Here is a 20,706-nt window from a genome sequence, read left to right as displayed (position 1 = left end):
GCCGACCCGAGCAAGACTCGGGCTCTTCGAGTTGTTGCGCAGTCCACGGAAAGCGTTAATCAAGGAGGACTTTCCGCTGCCAGAGATCCCTGCGATCGCAAAGTGGAAGATACCCTCTTCGTATTTAAGGCGCTTCTTCGTCGCCTCGAACTGCTCTTTGGTCGGGATGATGATGGGTTTGATTCCTTCACGCAACTTGCTTTGAACTTCCTCAAACGCTGCTCTCGCCTCTGCTGCCTGCCTATCTGCCGCTTGCCTCTCTAACTCTGCCTTCTCTTGCATGAAGCGAGCATTGGCCGCCTCCTCGTTCGCACGAATCCTGTCTTCATTCATCTTGGCGGAATCCTCTTCCGCTTTCTTTCGCACCTCTTCCGCGACTCCCCTAGCCTCTTCTGCCATCCGTCTGTCCTCTTCTGCTTGACGTTTCTCTTCTTCCGCCTTTCTCTTCTCCTCTTCAGCTCTCTTTGCGTCGTTCTCTGCCCTTTCCCTCGCGCTCTCAGCCGCTATCCTTTCATTCTCTATTCTCCTTGCATTTTCTTCGGCTTTCCGCCTTTCCTCCTCCGCTTGTGTTCTTTCACACTCTGCCATTCGACGAGCAGCATCGACCTCTTCTACGCGTCTCTGTTCATCTTGAATTCTCTGCTCTAGCTCTTCCATAACTGGGTTGGGAGCAATATTTCCCGATCTTGAGTCAGATCGGAGACCCTCTACGAGGCCGATAACCGCCCCTGTGAGGGCGGTGAGGGCAGTGACGACTGATACTACAACACCCATCGGTGATTTGAGCTGGGCGACGTCGCAGTTGAATGAGATTTACTTTAAATCTAGATATCCTAAAGCCGAACTCACCTAGGAGTGTAGGTAATGTTCTAGTTCATCGACGAGCGTGTGGATGCTCCCACCTTATAGATATCTGAGTAGAAGCTGTATTTGTCGACGCAGAGCAAGGTTCATACTGCGCGCACCATTGAATGTTTGCACAGTGGACGTACACAACAATCCAGGTGACTGATAAGACTTCACCCCAATGCTTCCATTTCAGCTGATACTACTCTTTTCGATAGCTGCAAAGTTCTAGCCGCTATTAAATGGACGTGTTGACGTCACCGAGCGTTCAAGACGTTGCAGATAGAAGTGAAGCGACTTCCTAATTGGATTGTGGTACATGCTATGTTGCTACGGCATGCTTAGCTTTGAAATTCAATGCTGTGAGTGATTGAACTTTATCACATATCCTGACTGGTGCTTCATTCATATCCAAGATTAAATACGGGTGCAAATGCGCGCTGGTTCGAGCAAGAACTGGTAGCATGTTGCGTAGCGATCATAGACGTAGTAGCATCTAGGACACCCGGGAAAATGTACCATATCGAGCGACCGGCCGCTTTGACATCTGCGTCCTTGGATCTAGTCTCGTCATTGAAATATTCCGGGAGTGTCGCGCAGGTTGTCTCATGCAGGTATTGGATATTCTACTTTAGTCTGACATTAGCATGAGACAACACCATAGGTACGAAAGTGACGAACCGCGAATTGTCCGTGTGACCTATCGTATTTACTCAATAGGTCCTCGTGAAGTACATGAATGATAACATGAGGATCGTGCGTGCAGATATATTGATTCACCAAAGTAATCTAGACCTCAGTCCCCGCCGCTGCGGAGCGCCTAGCCCTAGCTTCAGACAGCAGATCTCTGAGCAATTCCCACTCATCGATGTATTCGTTTTCCAACAATTATGTTCACCAAGACTTCCTTGTCGACTAGATACATTTTCTGCGGTGTCAGGTGAGCGGCCTCCAGGTTTCCTCGCGACGCTTGCATATGTTTCCTGGATGTACATCGTGCGTGCCCTTCGGTAGACTGAGTCCTCGGTCTCGTCAACCTCGCGGCTAAGATCGCTCTCCAAATTGCGTATGTGCTGTGTCGATTTGGAGCGCACGATGTACGCAGGGATGTTGAATCGCGCGCAATTTCTGAGGATCGCGATGTCTGTTGCCATGAAGCGGCTGTCGAAAAGGACAATGATGCAGTCGAAGATGTACAGACCCTGATCATTGAAATACTCATAGTCGGGGATATCCAAGGTGCCCGCTCCAGGCACGTCATACCAGACGAAGGGGTTGGCGTTATTGGGATCGGCATAGCGAGTGACTTTGCTCGTCGTCTCCGTTACCCCCACGAGTGCAAGGCTTGGGCTCTTCGAGTTGTTGCGCAACCCGCGAAACGCATTGATTAACGATGACTTTCCGCCGCCGGAGTTGCCTGCGATCGCGAAGTGGAAGATGCCCTCTTGATATTTAAGACGCTTCTTCGCTGCCTCGAATTGTTCCTTGGTCGGAATAATGATGGGTTTGATTCCTTCACGCAACTTCCTCTGAACCTCCTCGAACGCTGCTCTCGCCTCTGCCGCCTGCCGATCTGCCGCCTGCCTCTCCAACTCTGCCTTTTCTTGCATGAAGCGGGCGTTGGCTGCCTCCTCGTTCGCACGAATCTTGTCTTCATTCATTTTGGCGGAATCCTCTTCTGCTTTCTTTCGCACCTCTTCCGCGAAGTTTCTGGCCTCTTCCGCCACTCGTCTGTCCTCTTCTGCTTGATGTTTCTCTTCTTCCGCCCTCCTCCTCTCCTCGTTGGCTCTCTTCGCGTCGTCCTCCGCCTTCTCCCTCGCCTTCTCCGCTGCCATCCTGTCGTCCTCCACCCTTCTTGCATTCTCCTCAGCTTGTCGCCTTTCCTCCTCTGCCTGTGTCCTCTCGTATTCCGCCCTTCGACGAGCGGCCTCAGCCTCTTCTGCGCGTCTCTGTTCATCTCGAATTCGCTGCTCTAGCTCTTCCATGACCGGGTTGGGGACAATATTTCCTAACCTTGAGTCGGATATGAGCCCCTCTACGAGGCCGACAATAACTCTTGGGAGGGAAGTGAGGACCGATACTATATTACCCATGAATGTTTCTGAACAAGCTGAGATTTATCTCGGGCCTGAGTGTGACAAAGCCAAACTCACCTAGGACTATAAGCAATGTTCTAGTTCCTTGGTGAGCGCTTGGATGCTCTCACTTTATATATGAACGGGCGCCGCGTTTGTCGACAAGAACATTTCCTACTGCGCACAATCGAAACTTAGCACAATTTGGCCACTCCAAGAGAACCACAACGATCCAGGTAATGGAGAAGACTTACACTAACTTTTCCATTCTGCTTACGACATTCTGGAAATTTATCACCCACTGTAGTCAGCGGCGTACTGCGCAGAGACTACTAAAACAGCACCCGCGCTGAGATGCTCGCAGGCGAACACAATCCAGGAAACTCGTTTTTCATTTCTTGTTTTCTCGGGCTAATTCTCGCCGCTGAAGCCTTGCTGGGCATGCACGACGAGTCGAGAAGCCATCCTCATGGCCGATATGTGGCACGCCTCAATTTATTTGGTTGCGCTGAAACTATGGTCTTGTTGGGGCAGTTCGGAGTCTCTTCAACAGCCTGCCCGATTCAATGACACATTACGTGGGCAAGTACGTGAAATGACTGACAGTTTAACAAAGATTAGTCGTTTTGCGACCTCACTTCAGAATTGTGACAAGGGATAGCTCTCAGATGCATAACCGTGCAAACTGAACAAAGAATAGTCATTTTCAAGTGACGATTCTTCGACCAGTTTCGGGAAAGATATGAGAGTGGGCTTGAATTCGGTGCACCATCTTCAGAAAAAGATATGCAAGAGCACGATCTGGCGCTGGAGCTGGCATGTCTGGCCAAAACTGATAATGGATCGCACTCCGAAGAGCGTCTCTTGTTGATCCCGATCAATGCAGACTTACACTTAGCATTGTAGCTCAGAAGAGTCTCTGAGAGCATCTGGAGCTCCTTATGCAATATCGTGTACGACAGCAATTGGCCTCAGCTCGGTTCCGTACGACAGCAAAGCGAAAAGTCTGGTGCATGCGAGTAAGATGTAGTGCACTGGAGACAGAAGACGGTCAAATACGTACGATTTGCGAGCAGGTGGTACTATACGGGCGCGGAGCCGCATTACCATATGTTGCATGCTCCGAGCATGATCATGATCAGTGCATGGGACTGGTTCGCACATGTGCACATTATTGCGCAGCTGTAAATTTTCTTGAGCTCCCAAAGTCTCCGCGTCGGATAAGTTGATTGTTGGACCTGAGCATAGGTGGGGATTGGCCAGGTCCATTACATCACAACACAGGGCATGCAGCAGGGCTTCCATGATATGGGTGAAGTTGCTGAGTTGAAAAATTGTAACAATGTGTCAGCATCTGTCTACGATATGCAATCTGATATTAGTCGACAGGATTCACAGCGTCGCAAATACGATTAGATGAAGCTCAATGATGTGTTGAAGAAACAAGAAATCTACGATCCAAGATCATGTTTTTGAAGGGGCATCATCGGAACGATAGTTGCCACGCAAGATCATTACAGGTTTGTGTGGGTGCAGTCGGCGAGCAAGGGCTTATATCGGGGAGGAGAGCACCGCCAAAAAGGCAGTTTTCGCAAAACTTTCAGTTTCAAACCCATTTAAAAGTGCCTGAGGTATCCGAGCTCGCCAAACGTACAATATCAGATGTTAGCTATTCTATCTGCGCTACGAGCAATTAGTCAGGCTCGAGAACAGAAAGGCGGACTGCCGGTAGATCGTACAACCATCGATGCATGGCTCCGGTGCCGGCTATCGATTTACAATCAGAGACTCTCGCTTCCGCTCCTGCTGCCCCAGAGACTGTACCGAAGATAGCTTTGATACCACCCATCAGATCGATACTATGGTGGATTTTAGTACTGGGCCCATAATGACTGTCACAATGTCATACGACATACCACTATACCAGGTACATGTTGCGAAAGATATAATAATGCAATCGTAGAAGGAATTCAGCAGAATTCAGCAGAGTTCTGAAAGCTCCCTAACTGATGTGTATTATCCGAATTCTAATGTTCTCTGGGCTTTCCCTGGCTGCTAAGCGACACGCGTACGAGAAGCTGAGGACAAGGCGCTATCACATAGCCGTTGTGAGCTTCCATAATCCACGATGCAATTATATGGAATTCTGCACTAGAACCCATCAACGATGAATAGGGGAAAATAAGCGGCACTCGCACCCTTTCAGTCGGCTGTATTTATGCAGCGACTCTGACGGCCTGGTAGCACACACACACACCCCATCTACCAAAGCGACCAACTTTACGATGTCACCACCACACTCGCCGGTCGTGAAGGCCTTACAGTCTAGCGACGGCAATTCCATCTACGCTGAAGCCATTGGGGATCCCAAGAACCCGCCCATTGTCCTGATTCACGGATTTGGCCTCTCTGCAGCGGCACTAGACAAACTGTTCTTTGATGACCGTCTAGTAGAACGATTCTATCTTGTGAGCTGTCAAATTTTGAACAAAACTCTCATCGCTTACCTTACACTGAATTCAGGTTCGTTTCGACATGCGTGGCCATGGTCGAAGCGGCATGCCTGATAAAGCAGACGGGTACTTTTCCGAGCTCTATGCGAACGATTTCGCCACAGTCGCCAGCGCCTTCGGCTTAAAAAAGCCCATATATGTGGGATGGTGAGTTGATTGTCCCTTTAAGATGTTCAATCCGAGTGACAATGGAATGGAATCTAGGAGTTATGGAGGTATGTCCAAAGATAAAGAGGACGTATGGATTGCAGACTAACAGGTGTACTTCAGCGACGATTGCAGCAGATATTTGCGCACACTTACCTGAAGACACGCTTGCTGGCATTGTCTACATGGCGGGCTTGCCGTGGCTTAGCCTGGATATGTTGGGCGCCGTAGCAACCCCCATGGTCCTCGGACTCATTCCCGGCCTTACTTCGGCAACAGAGGTTGCACAAAATCGAGAGTCAAAGTTGGCCTTCATTGATTCCTTGTTCGCCCACCCGAACGAGGTCGACTACTACACCAAACTTGCATGGTTGGGTCTGACAGCGACGCAGTCTCCGACGGCGGCCCACTGCGTACTGTCTCGCAACCAAGATCCAACCCGACTGTTTGAGGCGGGTAACCGCGGGCTGCCACTGCTGGTGTTACATGGGGCAAATGACACACAGATAGTCGGTGAGCTAGTGGCGAAGCAGATGAAGCCGCACTTCAAGAGCATGGACGTTCGTATCATTGAAGGGGGCAGTCACGCCTTGCATTTCGACTTTCCAGATGATGTAGTGGAGGCGTTGTCGAGCTTCGCACAGAAGGTCTGTGGGAACTGAGTCAATTGAGAACTTGAGAACGTGTCGAGTTCATGATCCACGCGCATCATAGCATTCAAAACTTACGACTGGATTTTTGTATGGCAGAAGATGTTCTTATTACCAGCGATTCTTCCATTCGACGAAATAGTTGAGGAAACGTTGTACGCCGCCCTGGTAAACGCGATCAAGCTCAAACATGAGCCCGCTTTCTCAGCTCAGGTAGTAGAAAAGCCTAAAGATTGCCGCTATGTCGCAAGTCGTTGCGAAGGATGAATATAATCAGAGCCTGTGTCATTCAATGAGAAAAAATGATACACTCAATTGGTATGAATTACATAATCCAGCTTTCTTCGCACGTTTTCAACGCTATTCATCGAGTGAACCCAGATTCCCGATTTGATTAATGTCATTTTCCACTGGGAGTCAACCTCTGGTCCTCTGTCTCCTGTCTGAGGTTTTCCAGTGAATGCCATGAACGTACCTTAGTAACTGTCTCAAGTCGCAAACATCTCGACCCAAATATGCAACAGAGAAACTTTGTTCGCATGAACGAAAGCGCGGCCGTTCGTTATCCCCCACCCAAACATTGTTAGATATCCACAGCTGTCGTAGTCATTGGCCGTCAGTACGTGTCATTTTATCCGACCCTTAAATCACTCTCGAATTAGTACTATGGTCCGAATCTCAATTGCAGCACCGTTCAACTGGGCTTTGTAAACGAATGCTCAGGCTGACGCTGAATGAAGGCGAGTGACCGGCCTATCGACGCACGGTTGCCCGTCGGAATAACTCAATCAGATCCTGTCACCTACCCACTCTGGATACCAATCCAACGAAACAGTTGGTGGAGTTTCCAAATGGGCAGCTGTATATCGTCTCATGACCTACCTGAAGGCCACAGAGTCATCACGATTGTCCACAACCTGCTTGAATGGTTTCGACTGTCCATGTAAACTACGCCCTGCTGTCTCCCAACTTACCGAGGTCTCTATGTAGCTGCGAGTGTGTACATCCTCCTGCTTTCTGTTTCTGCATGAATAGCTGATGCGGATGATTCGACGCGACTCAAGACTGACGCTTGTGGAACAATGAGACCTCGTTTTCAAATTTCAAGGCCCTGTACATGTTGACCGATAGATGTATCTGATCTTAATGTTTGTGCGACATTCAGATGATCTTCGTTACTGGAACCATACAAAAATCTCAACAGTCGTAATCCACACTGAGTCTAACGAAGGTGTTATTGCTGATAGGATAGGGCCCAGTCCTCGGGTGTTAAAAGGAGCCCTAGATGACATTGTACCCGACATGAAAGATAGCATTACCTCAGATGCAGTTCTACAAAGCCATCATCTTGATATGGGCCAAGAACTGTAAGTCGCTCCAATCATGTGTCCAGCAAGTGACATCGCAACCTGAGCAGCTGGCTGTCTAGGACATTCTTCTCGCCGCATTTGGACCCCTTCGCGATAACATGCAGATAATCCGTCAACTTGTGACTTTGCGCGTCCGGAATCGCGGAACTCCCCAATCGCATACTCGCTGGAGATATAATCCTTCACCATGCGTACCAGTGAATGGTTTTTCTATCCTCATTGAGCGCCATGTCTGACGAAGAAGTGAAAGCCTCTCCAGTTGTATCTTTGAAATCTTTGAACGATGCAGAGCCTGCGGATCCTCGCCGTGTACTCCGCAAGCTCGATTGGCACCTCCTTCCGTTCATATCTTTGCTATACCTGCTGGCTTTCCTGTGAGTGCTCCTCCGTTCAACTGCCGTGTCCACTCACGGAATCAGACTTCAGTGATCGTACTAACATCGGTATCCAGCCCGTGTCATCATTCCCGCCCTAGCTGACCATCCCTTCATAGGAAATGCAAAGATAGCTGGTCTGACGGGGGACCTTGGGCTGACCGGTTTACAATTTAACCTATGTTCCGCATTATTCTTTGTTAGCATCTCCCCCCCCTCGTTGTGTTGTTATTGTGATTAACACTGTGTTTCTTCAGATACCTTATTGTACTCTGGTGATGCCCTCGTCCGTCACACACACACATCTCTGCGACATATTCTCACCAATGACGTTCCTAGCAACCTCGCGCTGAAATATTTTAAACCCTCACGATGGAGTGCGGAAGTTCGCAGCTTTCAGTTTTTTGGAGGCTCACGCAAATGCACACAGTACCGCTGATCATGTTTTGCTGGAGCATTATCTTGATTTGCATGGCATTCGTGAAGAACTATGCTGGGTTATTGATGTGCGCATCACCTTCATTCATCAAACATGGTCTTACGTTACTGGACAGCGTACGAATCTTCCTAGGAATTGCTGAGGTTAGAGATTATCATTTCGCACTCACTTGGTCGGGGTTGAGTGCTGAGTCCCCCGTAGGCAGGTCTGTTCCCTGGATTAACATTCTATGTGTGTCTCTGGTACCCTAGATCTGCACAAGCAGGTCGACTATCGATATACATGTCCGCTGCCACTGCTGCTGGTAAGTCATTGTTTTATGCCACTCGACTTTGTGTTCATCGAACCACTCAGGCGCGTTTGGAGGTATCTTGGCGTATGGTATTGAGAGGATGAACGGGTAAGCCGTCGAAACATTCCGTCTTGAAAAGTGCGCTAAATAACCATATCAGTATTGGCGGACTGGCGGGTTGGTCATGGATTGTGCGTCTACTGGCAGTCTGAACCGTGTGAGAACTGATTACTCGCTTGGATCTCAGTTCCTACTCGAAGGATTGTGTGCGTTCAGGGCATAGCATGCTTTCTTATGCTGATTATTCCTCTTAGTCACCGCTTTGGTTGCCATCGCGGCGTTCTTTTACATGCAAGATGTGTGTTCATTACTTCTCGAACCTGCCGTATTGGCCCTCGATGCTGATTCTCGTTGCAGTTCCCAGAAACTGCGACATTTCTGACACCAGCAGAGAGGGATTGGCTAGTGCAGACTCTGAAAGAAGACACCGCAGCTTCGTCAAAAGTCATCAAACGAGAATATCTCATCCAGGCGCTGAAGAATCCTCACGCTTACATCCTCGCTTGTATCGACTTCTTGTAAGTGCACCATCGTCGTTTCGTTCCACGGCTTTAAGGCACTAATTCCGCGCTGGAAAGCATCGTCGTGGCTTTCTATGCCTTTGCACTCTTCCTCCCAACAATCATAGTCGGACTGGGATACTCTTCCTTGCATGCACAACTGCTCACTGTCCCTCCAAATATTTGCGGCTGCATATTCACAGTTCTCTTTGGCACTATGTCGGACCGAGTTGGGATGCGCGGGCCTTTTGTCCTTCTCGGAGCTCTTCTATCGCTGGTCGGATATGTGATGTTGTTCACGACCACCTCTCCCATCGTGGGATACGTCGGCACACTCATCGCGGCATGTGGTTTGAATCCATCCTCCGCCTGTGCTATAGCATGGGTCGGCGGAAACTCTGGAGGCGACGTCAAGCGAGGCTCTATGATCGCTATAGTAAGCGGCATAGGGAATTCGGGAGCGTAAGGCCAGCTACTCCACGCTTACTTCTCATCTGATGTTCTTCATAGGATTGTGGCATCGTTTATCTATCGCTCGCAGGACAGTCCGCGCTACCATCCGGGCCACGCGACGAACATCGCGGCGTCATGCATCGTGTGAGTGGGCGTATCTACTTTCTGATGCTTCTCTCGGCCTCGCGGGACTAATCATGTATGACAGTGCTACCATGAGTATCGTCGCCATGTTCGAGTTCTCTCGCATGAACCGAGAGAAGCATGCGTATTGCGTCAGGGAAGGTATCGAAGCAGATCGTATTGAAGAATTCCACGAATTGGGAGACAAGTCTCCACTATATAGGTGGGCGCATCTTCCTGAAGACGTACATGACATTAGCTCACAATTGGACGACGTTGGTAAGGTACACACTATAGCAATGCGTCCACGTTGGTAAGAACATACGGCACTGGTTTCGTTGGAGAACATGCGGAATCGGAATTGACTGGTCATCGAGAAACGTTCAAAAAAGTCCAAAATGTAGTCTGTTTTACAGATGCCATTGAGCCCATGCAGTTAGTTGCGGTACAAGTATTACGGGTACGCTGACTAGTGGTACAAAAGGCTATAATCTACTGCATAAGGTAGGGAGATCGTCGTGCGGTCGTCATACATACGGGTAACATCTAAATATACATGTGCAGCAAACCAAGCAGGGAAAGCGTGGTAGCGACAGAGCAACCCGAGCAACGATCGTTCGGGCCATGGATATGTAACAGCAGACCTGTAAGTCACTCTTCGTCAGCGCGTGCTCAAAAATGCCACAAGGAAGCTCGCACATACCATTAATCGCAAGATTATAACCGCGCGAGACGTTCCTCACTAAATAAACCAACTTTCCGCCAGTACGACAGCCATCTCCTCACATCTTCTTCTCCGACCTGCGGCAGATTCGGGTCTGCAAGCGTCGGCGAAGCTCTCACCGCCTCAGCCGCATCCACGTCTGGGAAACCCAGCGCTGTGTGCGCAGGAAGGTACATGCGCCGCATGCCCTGGAACCACGGAATCACTTTGATCACCTTGAGGTTGCGCAGCTTCCTCTTCCTTTCGACTGGGTCTCGAGGCAACGCCGCGGCGGCCGCTTCGAGCCTCGTCATCCACTCGCCGTAAGACACGAGTGGGACGCCAAATTCCTGTGCGATGACACTCGCCAGACTATGCCAGGACGTGGGGTTTGGATGGACCAGGTGCACTGTGCGCGTCGCGTTCGACGCCTTGCGGAAATCGAGTATCGCCGCGGCTGCGTACTCGTATGGAATTAAGTTAATGGGCTACGGAGACGACTGATGAGCTTCTTTATGGGCACAGGACGAGTGCAACCTACTCGTGGGTCATCGGGATAGCACCGCAGCTGGGCGGCGCTCTGTACCATAATCGGGTACCACTCGTTTGCAGCCCACGCGCCGCTCTTGCCTCCTGAGGCCTGACCGACGCGTATGACCAGAGTGTTCAGCTCTGTGCATGCTGCTGCGTTGTATAAGACCTCCTCTGCTACCCACTTCGATTCTGTGTAACCGCTGGTTACAGCAGTCTCTGCTGGGACAGGACGCTCTAGCACGAGCAGCTCCCGGGGTGCGCCTGCGCCAGATACTGCGTCAGTAAGTTTTGTGTTCAGGTAGGATGAAGACTCACGTTGTAGCATCGCAGTCGAGCTGGTGAACAGAAGGCGTGGGGGCAGTTCGAGAGGCGTTGTGAGGGCGAAGTCGATCAGACTGCGTAGGCCCTCCACGAGGGGTTCAAAGGCCGAAAGTGGAGCGGCCATGTCGACGTGCCAGGCTGTTCCAACGAAAAGTACTCAGTATATGTGAGGATACATGGTCTAGAGAGGACCGTACCGTTGTGGATGATATGCGTGACCGACCCGTGCATCTACACGATATGCACTCAGTAGGTGCGTCTGATGCTCAGCTCGTTAGAACACACCTCTTGGAACAGGTCCTGTGAGAGTCCCCAGGAAGGATCGGTGATGTTTCCCTCGAGCAGCAAGAGCTTCGGCGAGGCCAGAACATTGGCGTCAAGCCCGCGCTCAATCATAGCGGCTGCCTGTCTCCGACGGAGAGGGGTCCCGTCCCTCGCCGCCCGGTTCAAGGCATATATACGTGCGACCTCGGGCGAAGACACTAAAGCATCGACGAGGTAGCATCCCAGATTTCCGGTGGTTCCTGTGAGGAGAATAACGTCTCCACTGGTGCCACCAGCGGTCGAGGAAGCTGCAGCAACACAAACGTCCCTTCGACGAATAGGAAAATCATGGCTATATCGAGTTGCCATGGCGCGCATGGCCTCTGTCCGAGACCGCAGGGCGGTCGTGGCCCTGTTGCGCACAAGTTCTGTTCCCTGCATGATGATGAACGAAAAACGAGGCGAGGAGGATAGAGAAGGATTATGGGCGGTCAAGGAGTATAGCTGATGCGGTGCCGGATGCACACAGAGATGCGGAGCGCGGAGAGGGGGGTGTAAGGGAGCGGGGGACTCGAGCTCACTCTGAAACGACGGCGAACGAGTGTAATTTGTAGGGGTTGAGTGTCCTGCCAGATTTCAATGGGAGGAAAAAGGTACACCCCACATGATGCGATCTTCCTCGATCTGCACGAGGAAACCCTCGCCATATGCGTGCCGTCCCCTCGGCCGCTGTGTGGCGGTCTTGGGCTTCTAAGCAGGACGCAAGACAGACGCGACTGCGCACTAACTGCAAACTGGTAGAACGCCCCAAGTGAGCGGCTCAGCAACACGCATTGGTCCAACGTGGAATATCATCTGTCGTAACGATGCGAACCCGCGACGGTTATGGCTTGTGGGTGGTCCAGCGATTGTCGTGTAATGCGGCTGCTGTTCGGACAGCGTAGTAGCACCCTGAGGAGATCTTGCGACGGAGATCCGCCATTACTACATTATGAGCCTGGGAGGAGGGAAAATTTGCGGTCTTCGAAAAGACCCACGCAAAGACCCTGCAAGCCTGCTCGTGGCTTAGACGCTCTGCGAGCAGCGGCTATCACTGACAACAGCCGGTATCAGAGGAGGACACGCCTGAGCGCGTGGCAAAGACGATGACATGGTGGCAGGCCTGTAGTAAGTGCAAGGGCTAGAAGCAACAACTTTGGGCACCCGCGGAGCGAACCATGTCTGCGGCGGGCCGGTGTACATGTCGTAACAAGTCTACTGCCACCCGGCGTGGACACCACAGGCTGCTCTGCTCGTTCTGGGATCTCCATGGGAGCTTACCCCTCTGTTCACGCATCAGATGCCAGAGTCCTAGCAGCGTTGACGCGAGGCAACTCATCTCTGTTGAAGACTCTGGGACTGACCGACAGGAGCTTCCGGTGTCCGACCCGTACCAGCTGCCGAGAACGGAATGATTTCGCACCACCTCCCGAAGCGGCCCCGCCAAGTGTGCGCGATGGTATCACCTCCGTCAATTATCATAGCTAAGCTGAGCCTCAGATTACAAGACACGCCTGCAGGCCAGTCGCTGAACCAATTCTGGACCCACCGTGGTGATTTATTTGACATTATACAACGCGTATTCACGACCTAAAAATATGACTTACGGTGGTTGGTCTCATGCGAGGCCCCGGGCAGTCCGGATTTCAGCATCATTATTGCATCTAGGGCGGTCGCCGGTGGAGAATCGGGATCGGAGATAACACTGCATCCAGAATCCGACGCGATTCGTGAACTGACCGCATCGCGGGTAGTGGAGGCCTACCGAGCCCGTCACTGAGACCTGAGGCCTGGGGTGACAGGTCTCCATGACCACCTCAGGTCCGACGGTCCTGAAGAGTCAATTCCCGAGGCCCGACTCTCTGAATCACCCGTCCCGTACAGGGCGTCGGCGCGAGAACGCCCCAGGCCCGGCGGGGCACAGTCGCGGGCTAAAACCGCAGTATCTCGCAGGCCAGACTAGATTATAGTGGACAGATAGTCGTACGTAAGGAGCGTTCGTTTCATCATGTTTCTGATCGACAATTCTTCGTACTAAGTAGATGAGGCTGCCCTTGTGGCGGCGACGATCGTCGGAGGCGACACTACCCGGCACTACGATATCAATAATGACATCGGCCCATAATACTTACATCATTCTCATTAGCCACTGCGTTTGCAATCGCATGGGTCGGCTGAGTCGGTCTTGCAACTGGATGTTTGGCGCCCATCGATAAACGGTAGATCAGTGGTTTGAACTTTGAATATCAATTATAATGCAACACGGTCACGACGCTGTGCTTGCGGAAAGGGTGGTCGACACGAGCTAACAGCTCTAGATCCAAATATGGATGCAAGCTTGTAGTAAACCTGCACTAGCGGACAGTCCAAGGCTGCGAACGGCTCTGTTTTCCCAGTCAGATAATCAGATAATAACCTCAAACATTGCAAGCAGCAAGACTCACGTCGATGTCAGGCCCTTGAATGAACGTGAAAAAGCGTGTCAACAGAAAAATCATGCAGTTGAGTTCCATTCGTAGTTATGCATGACGATATGCGCTTTCATCGGACCAGTTGTAGCATGGAGTGCAGACCAAGCCATGCAACCTGGCATGACACTTGACAGAGTACATTCCAACAAACTGGGGTCCAGTATGATGTGGCGCGGGAAAGAGGGCATTCATGCGCACGAGCGGTCGGTCTTTGATCCTTCCACGCTAAAGCGCCCGAAGATCACCACGAGAAGGGGCCTCAAGGCTGGATGCGATGCCGCCAATACGAGCGTACTCCATGAGACCAGGGTGCCGATCGGAGTGGTGGCAGCGAACGTGGAACAAGAATGTATCGGCATCCATCGTTATGCCGCCCAGCACTGATAGGGCTTATCGTCCAGCGTGTCAATGCAAGGTTGAGAGGGCAGACGTTCCGCTGAATCAGTGTAGCAGCCCAGACAACATGAGCAAGCGTGGACGGGGGCTGTCCAGGTGAATTGCTAACCGTGTTTCACGCTTGAAGATTGATTCGCAGGCACAGAACACGAGTGCTTCAAGTTAATATACTTGCCTATATGTAGACACCCTGTCGCACCTCCATAGCACGAGCTCCCGGCCACGCCGTTATGACCGAGGCATGGTGGACAGATAAGCCCGATATAACTATTCTAGAGGGAATCAGCGGAGCTATGTCTCCGAGACCAGTGGACAGGCCGCGATCCGACTGCGCGCACGGTGGAACGAGCAAAATTAACAATCACCAAGACGCCACTGAAAGCATGGTGTCGATCGTTGATGTCAACGGAAGCTAATGGGGCATTAAATCCGTGCCATTATAGACGATTAGGAAGAGCTAAGGCCGTGCGGGTTGACAGACGTACCACGCGTAGAACGCAGCGGGTCAACACCCAGCCCAAACATGTTTCTTCCTTCTTTTGCTCGATATTGCGGCAAGACTCAAGAGCTTGGATGTCCGCCACGGTCTCAAATTTGTCTGTCGTCTGCTATCTGAATACCGGTAAGCGAAGATCCGGTTTGCTATAATCAAGAATTTGTCCTCGAGTGCCCCATTGCAAGTGGTTGAGAAAGTCCAGTGAAAGTGGGAGAAGAGCGTTGGATCCAAAATGGCGGGAGAAAGCGAGGCTAGGCGTTAGGCGCCGGTGGCGCGGCCTGGTTACGGAGACACTTCGCATCTCTTCCTCAACATAGTCGATAATTCCTGCATATTCCAGGAATATTCCTCCTATCTGCTCTCGATGGGTTCATCATTAGAGTCGGTCGTTCAACATGCGTGGTGGTAACACTTCTCGATCTCCAAACATGGACTGTTTACTGACAGCTGGTTTCAGGCTAAGGAATACCCATAAAGTAATTAGGCTCTTGAATGTCTCTTGGATGCCCCAGAGTAGTACTAGAACATTTGCCTCATTCTTATGGCTGTCCAATTCCGGTTCTATGGTTATTATAGTCAAAGTGCCGGTGCGAGCTTTGGTTGCGTTCTACTGTCCGCTCAAGTCGATATGCTTAGGCACCAAGGTATGATGATGATGATGAAATCAGCATTTATATACCGCAACAAGCAAACAAACGTGCTCAGACGCGGTGATAACCGGTCCGTACAAGCATAACTAATACGACTGGGCTATCGCTATCGAGTCTCGGGGTGACGATATGCGGCGGTGGGTTCGGAAGTAGGTGCAAGCAATCTCCCCCATGGTGTGGGCACCAAGGTAGACACACTGCGAACATGCTTGAGAACTAGCCGCAGTAGCTGACCTACACACTTCTTCATGGGGCCCCTCCATCATCACTTATCTGATCACTCCCGTGCTTCAACTCTCGGTAAGTATGCGCTAAGCTCTATACATCAAACACCATGATACGGGGCTGCCGATGCGGATAGCGAACACTGGAGTCGTCAGGTGAAACACGTTTTCAGAAGGCGCGAGGTGCTTGAAAGCGCAAATTGATCCTGCGGCACGGTTATGCCATATTGATGGATTATCACTGAACATACACGCGGCGTACACGGAGATCGACCTTCGGTCACGAGTATTTGCATCTCTACTTCGACCGTTAGCGTGCCCTGCAGGGATCAGCACGCGGCGACCCAGTACCTTGTCACCGGTACGTTGATATACTTACATCTCAATTCATTGCGGTTATGTCTCCGACACATGTCTCCAGACGATCCCTGCTCCTTGCGCTTCCTTCCATCCTCGTTGGCTTCGATTTCTCAGCAAAATCTCCATGAGCTTGGCAGCATTCACTTACGAATCACAGTAAATTTCTCACATGACTATGGTGTTGTGGTCCGTCGGAAGGAGAGCCCAACTGCTTATTGAACCCTGACGTTCAACACTGTCTCGTGTTGACCAGGAAATCAATGTTGATTGGACCACGCTCATACGATGACAGCCTTCCAGTCAAACTCAAAGTAAAGCGAAGTTGTTCCGTACGGGGGTGCGAGAACGTGTGTTTCATCTCAAAATATGCAACGACGGCATCTAGACTGGAAGCGCAAAAATGAGTGTGAGGGCATTTCAGCTAGCGCATGTACTAAGTGTTGTTTCTATACTAAAGAGGGAATGACTGACTTTCACTAAATAGATGAGCAATACTCTACGTAGCATCGATGCCGTGAGATAGGAAGGAATATCAATAATATAGTGCAAGTCATTAAAAACGCAGCGTCCAGCAAGATATGTGGCCATTTGATCACCGACTAACAACGTTGTAAGTCAGAGGTAATTCGTCCGACGTCACCACTTGAATGACCTACCGAGTCCGGGACTACAGCCTAGCGAGAGGCTGCTCGCACTTGCCGAGTAATCCCACTTTGCGCCAGTACGTCAGCCATCGTCGCACGTCTTCCTCACTTACTCGCGGGAGATTCGGATCCGCAAGCGTCTGCGAAGCCTTCATCGCTTCCACCATGTCGACGTCGGGGAACCCTAGGGCCATGTGCGCGGGATAATACACCCGCAGCATATCCTGAAACCATTCCATTACTTGCAAGACCCTTAAGTCACGTATTCTCCTCCTGCGATCGATGGTATCTTGTGGTAGTGTCGCCGCCGCCGCCTCGAGCCTCGCCACCCACTCGCTAAAGGGCACGAGCGGAACACCGAATTCCCGAGCAATGACCCTTGCTAGGGTCTGCCACGACGTAGGATCCGGATGCACTAGATGCACCGTATGTGATGCGTTTGATGCCTTGCGAAAGTCTAGCAATGCCGCGGCCGCGTACTCGTACGGAATGAAGTTGATGGGCTGCACATCCCACGTTCCCAATCAGAAACTTGCGCATCTCTGACCGGAGGCGAAGAAGACGTACTCGCAGATCGTTGGGGTAGCACCCCAGCTGGGCGGCACTCTGCGCCATGAGTGGATACCATTCATTCACAGCCCAGGCGCCGCTCTTGCCGCCGGACGCCTGGCCTACACGAACTACCAAGGGATCCAAGTCCGTCTGTGCGGCGGCAGCGTACAAGATTTGCTCAGCTACCCACTTCGACTTTGTATAGCCACAGGCTGCTGTGACCTCGGGCTTTACGGGACGTTCCAATACCGGGGACTCTCGAGATGCATCTGTAAAATCCCAAACGCGGCAAGCCAGTCAGTGTCACATCTCCTTCGTGAGCTTTACTAAAAAGTCGAGACTAACATTGTAGCATAGCAGTAGAGCTGGTGAACAGGAGTCGTGGAGGTGAGGTACGCGGCGAAGTCAATGCAAAGTCCACCAGGCACCGCAAGCCTTCTAGAAGAGACTTGAACGCCGGAAGCCTGGCGATCATATCAACTTGCCATGCTAACCGGGCACCGTATTAGTGACAATACACTCGCGATACAGCACTGGGTATACCATTGTGAATTATGTGTGTCGTGGATCGATGCACCTGCAGTTGGCTGATGTCAGTCTCCCAGCGGGTATAGCGAACGCAGCCGTGTCCGTGTACCTGTTCGTAAACTCCTACAGGGAGTCCCCAAGTCGGATCGGTCAGACTTCCTTCAAGGAGTATCACCTTGGGCGAGTGGGGAATTTGTGGATCAAGTCCGCGGTGTCGCAGAGCCTCTTTTTGCCTGTTGAGCAGTGACGCCCCGTCCCGCGAGGCTCTGTTCAATGCATAGACTAGTCGTACTTCCGACGATGAGACGAGGGCATCGAGAAGGTAACATCCCAGGTTGCCAGTGGTTCCAGTCACCAACACGACGTCTCCGTTGTCCTCTGAGTGTCGAATGGCCCCACCAGTGGTGGTGCGGCGAGGAGGAAAGTGGCGGCAATACCTAAAAGCCATCGCTCGCATTTCCTTTATCTGAGACTCCAGAGATTCTGGCATATTGTCCGGGAATTCTGCTGCCAGCATTCGAGGGGAGAGAAAGCCGTGACGACGGACGTAGACTTGACAATTTGTCTGATCCGGGCACGCAGCGGTATTTATTGGAAAATCTGGACCGGAGCGGCAAGAAGCAAGTTCAACAACGAGGCAGGTGAGCTGACCAGTGCTTCCGCCGTGGGGCAATCTGGGGCCAGCTGTGTAGTTGACATCGCGTGCCACCTATGTGACGGCTGAGAAGGAGATGACGAACAGGCCATCAGCGACCGCATAGGTGAGATGACAGCTTGAGTGACACGGAACTCAGGCCCCGACTGTCTAAGGATCAGGTTCATCAAGCAGAGCGAACCGAACCGGCAATGCCCACTGGCTCAGCGGCAATGAAACACGGATCACACCTCCCGACCCACGGTCGCCGACTCGGATTCCACGGCGACCGCTCTCATGTTCAGGCTTGGCCACCTGCGCACTTTAGTGCATTGATCCGTTTCCGCTCGGAAGGAGGTCAACGTGCAACGACGAGAGATGTCTGAGCTCTTGAATTCACCAGTAGCTCAGGCATGCTACGATGTCGCTTCTCAGAGTTTCGTAATCCTGGAAATCCACCTGATTTCTCAAAACTTGCGCGGTGCCGCCGGTCGGTAAGTACACTTTGGCTACCATTCGACAGACGACTGACCGGCGGAGTTCGCCTTGTAGGGGCTGCAGACTGCAAGACTCGGAATCCGGAGCCCTTCGCGTAGCCCGAAGAGGATATATTCATGTACACGGCGAGCGGGCTCACTCGTCAGACTCTAGAGCACATCTGCTGATCGTCGTGTTTGCTGTATACTTGTCCAGGGTGCTTTCCTGCCTTAGCGGGCATAGGTGTCTCCCATGGCTTTATGGCCGGTTTCCGCCCGAGGCGTGATATCAAAGAGCATCGGTTCGTTCTGCAATCATTGTCGCACGCTACACTTCCAGTGGACCCGCAATCGATTTCCACTCAGTTATTCAAGTTCGTCTTCTGAGTAGGCTGAGAGGAAATAAGAACTTGGCTGAATTTCTACTGCGTCATTCGTGACTCGCGAGAACAACCGATGCTCGTGAGAGCGTCTCTTCTAGCCTGATCATAAAGTCCGTAGAGATGGGAGTTTAATTCATTCAATTGCCATACATACATGTTTATAGCTTTGAAAGAATTAGTACGCATGAGGCGCATGGAATGCGGAATGCCTTACAGCATCCCGAATCCACTGGTGCACAAACGCTGCCTGACGAATTTATCCCGGAAGCATACTAACTGAACTGGGATAACTCCAGCGCTACAACAGACCCATATTGTTGAAGCGCAGACTTATGATAGTGCACACTCGGAAGTACGCTTGTGTGATGCGACAATGGGATCTCACTCCACCGTCTCTGCTATGCTCAGGATATTGCGGCTGCCACTGATGGATCTAACGAGCCTTTTCAGGGTGCTGAAGCTCCGCAGTTTGACACTTAAGAAGGTCTCGACCTATCTCGCATCACAAGATGATGGTCGCTAGAATCGGTCCTGCAACGCTACCATCGCTGTCATTAGAATTGACAAGGAGCTATGGCTCCTTGTCAATCCTAATGAATGGAATGGTATTTGCGACATGCACCCCTCATATCAAGTGGTACTGAAGGCCATCGCTCAGCTAGCTTGGCTTGCCTGCCTGTATCATAGTCAATAGGAGACATGGAAGCGTTTTTGTGGGATCAGGTATGTTTTTCGGCTGTGGCATCAGCCCGCCAAAGTACCAGTTCAGCCAAAAGGACGACAGCGAAGAGAACCCGCGATACCTAGCCACAAAAGAAAATGTTAGGATAATACTATTAAGAACTATGAAGAACTATTAAGAACACCGTATGTTTTTCCATGTGCATAAAATTGAGACAGTCCTAGCTAACTCACAAGGGCCCGAGGGGCTCTAAAAACAAATTCATCAGCGTGTCGTAGATTGTAAAGGCCCATGTATTGTCGTGTCCTCTGAGGGAGCTGCAATCATAACTTTGACGTGACAGCTTGTCAGGATGCCAATCGTCTTTGAGTATGCGTTTGCTTAACACTCTGCGAGACTCATCGCTGGAGTGGATCATTCATTATCCAACTGGCTGCAGATAGAGCGAAGCTCACCAAATTGACTAACAACTGACAGGAGATTGGCACGCGCGCTCGACCAGTCGTT

General features: G+C 51.2%; 5 protein-coding genes across 5 annotated transcripts; 2 read left to right on the top strand and 3 right to left on the bottom strand.

The window, feature by feature from the left end:
- Positions 1-1,635: 1,635 nt before the first annotated feature.
- On the bottom strand, positions 1,636-2,939 carry FIBRA_00025 (uncharacterized protein; the record flags this gene model as incomplete). Its single annotated transcript, XM_012321925.1, has 2 exons — positions 1,636-1,676; positions 1,733-2,939. The coding sequence occupies 2 exons, from the start codon at positions 2,937-2,939 to the stop codon at positions 1,636-1,638; spliced, it is 1,248 nt and encodes a 415-aa protein (XP_012177315.1).
- Positions 2,940-5,206: 2,267 nt separating this feature from the next.
- Positions 5,207-6,243, top strand: FIBRA_00024 (uncharacterized protein; the record flags this gene model as incomplete). Its single annotated transcript, XM_012321924.1, has 4 exons — positions 5,207-5,389; positions 5,445-5,581; positions 5,639-5,649; positions 5,705-6,243. The coding sequence occupies 4 exons, from the start codon at positions 5,207-5,209 to the stop codon at positions 6,241-6,243; spliced, it is 870 nt and encodes a 289-aa protein (XP_012177314.1).
- Positions 6,244-7,829: 1,586 nt separating this feature from the next.
- Positions 7,830-10,159, top strand: FIBRA_00023 (uncharacterized protein; the record flags this gene model as incomplete). The annotated part of the gene is made up of 15 exons (XM_012321923.1): positions 7,830-7,975; positions 8,028-8,044; positions 8,095-8,174; positions 8,233-8,261; positions 8,315-8,352; positions 8,406-8,557; positions 8,616-8,718; positions 8,769-8,814; positions 8,867-8,897; positions 8,954-8,972; positions 9,021-9,064; positions 9,124-9,284; positions 9,345-9,728; positions 9,777-9,863; positions 9,928-10,159. 15 exons carry the CDS (start codon positions 7,830-7,832, stop codon positions 10,157-10,159), a joined length of 1,569 nt encoding a protein of 522 aa, XP_012177313.1.
- Positions 10,160-10,559: 400 nt separating this feature from the next.
- On the bottom strand, positions 10,560-12,033 carry FIBRA_00022 (uncharacterized protein; the record flags this gene model as incomplete). Its single annotated transcript, XM_012321922.1, has 5 exons — positions 10,560-11,033; positions 11,087-11,340; positions 11,395-11,538; positions 11,598-11,631; positions 11,686-12,033. 5 exons carry the CDS (start codon positions 12,031-12,033, stop codon positions 10,560-10,562), a joined length of 1,254 nt encoding a protein of 417 aa, XP_012177312.1.
- A 4,934-nt stretch (positions 12,034-16,967) lies between these two features.
- On the bottom strand, positions 16,968-18,472 carry FIBRA_00021 (uncharacterized protein; the record flags this gene model as incomplete). Its single annotated transcript, XM_012321921.1, has 5 exons — positions 16,968-17,447; positions 17,512-17,765; positions 17,842-17,985; positions 18,040-18,073; positions 18,134-18,472. 5 exons carry the CDS (start codon positions 18,470-18,472, stop codon positions 16,968-16,970), a joined length of 1,251 nt encoding a protein of 416 aa, XP_012177311.1.
- Positions 18,473-20,706: the final 2,234 nt, after the last annotated feature.

Source organism: Fibroporia radiculosa (assembly GCF_000313525.1).
Source record: "Fibroporia radiculosa TFFH 294 genomic supercontigs, scaffold8, whole genome shotgun sequence".
In the NCBI taxonomy this organism is placed as follows: domain Eukaryota; kingdom Fungi; phylum Basidiomycota; class Agaricomycetes; order Polyporales; family Fibroporiaceae; genus Fibroporia; species Fibroporia radiculosa.
Note: the sequence above shows the minus strand (reverse complement) of the source record. Positions and strands in the feature narration are given on the sequence as shown.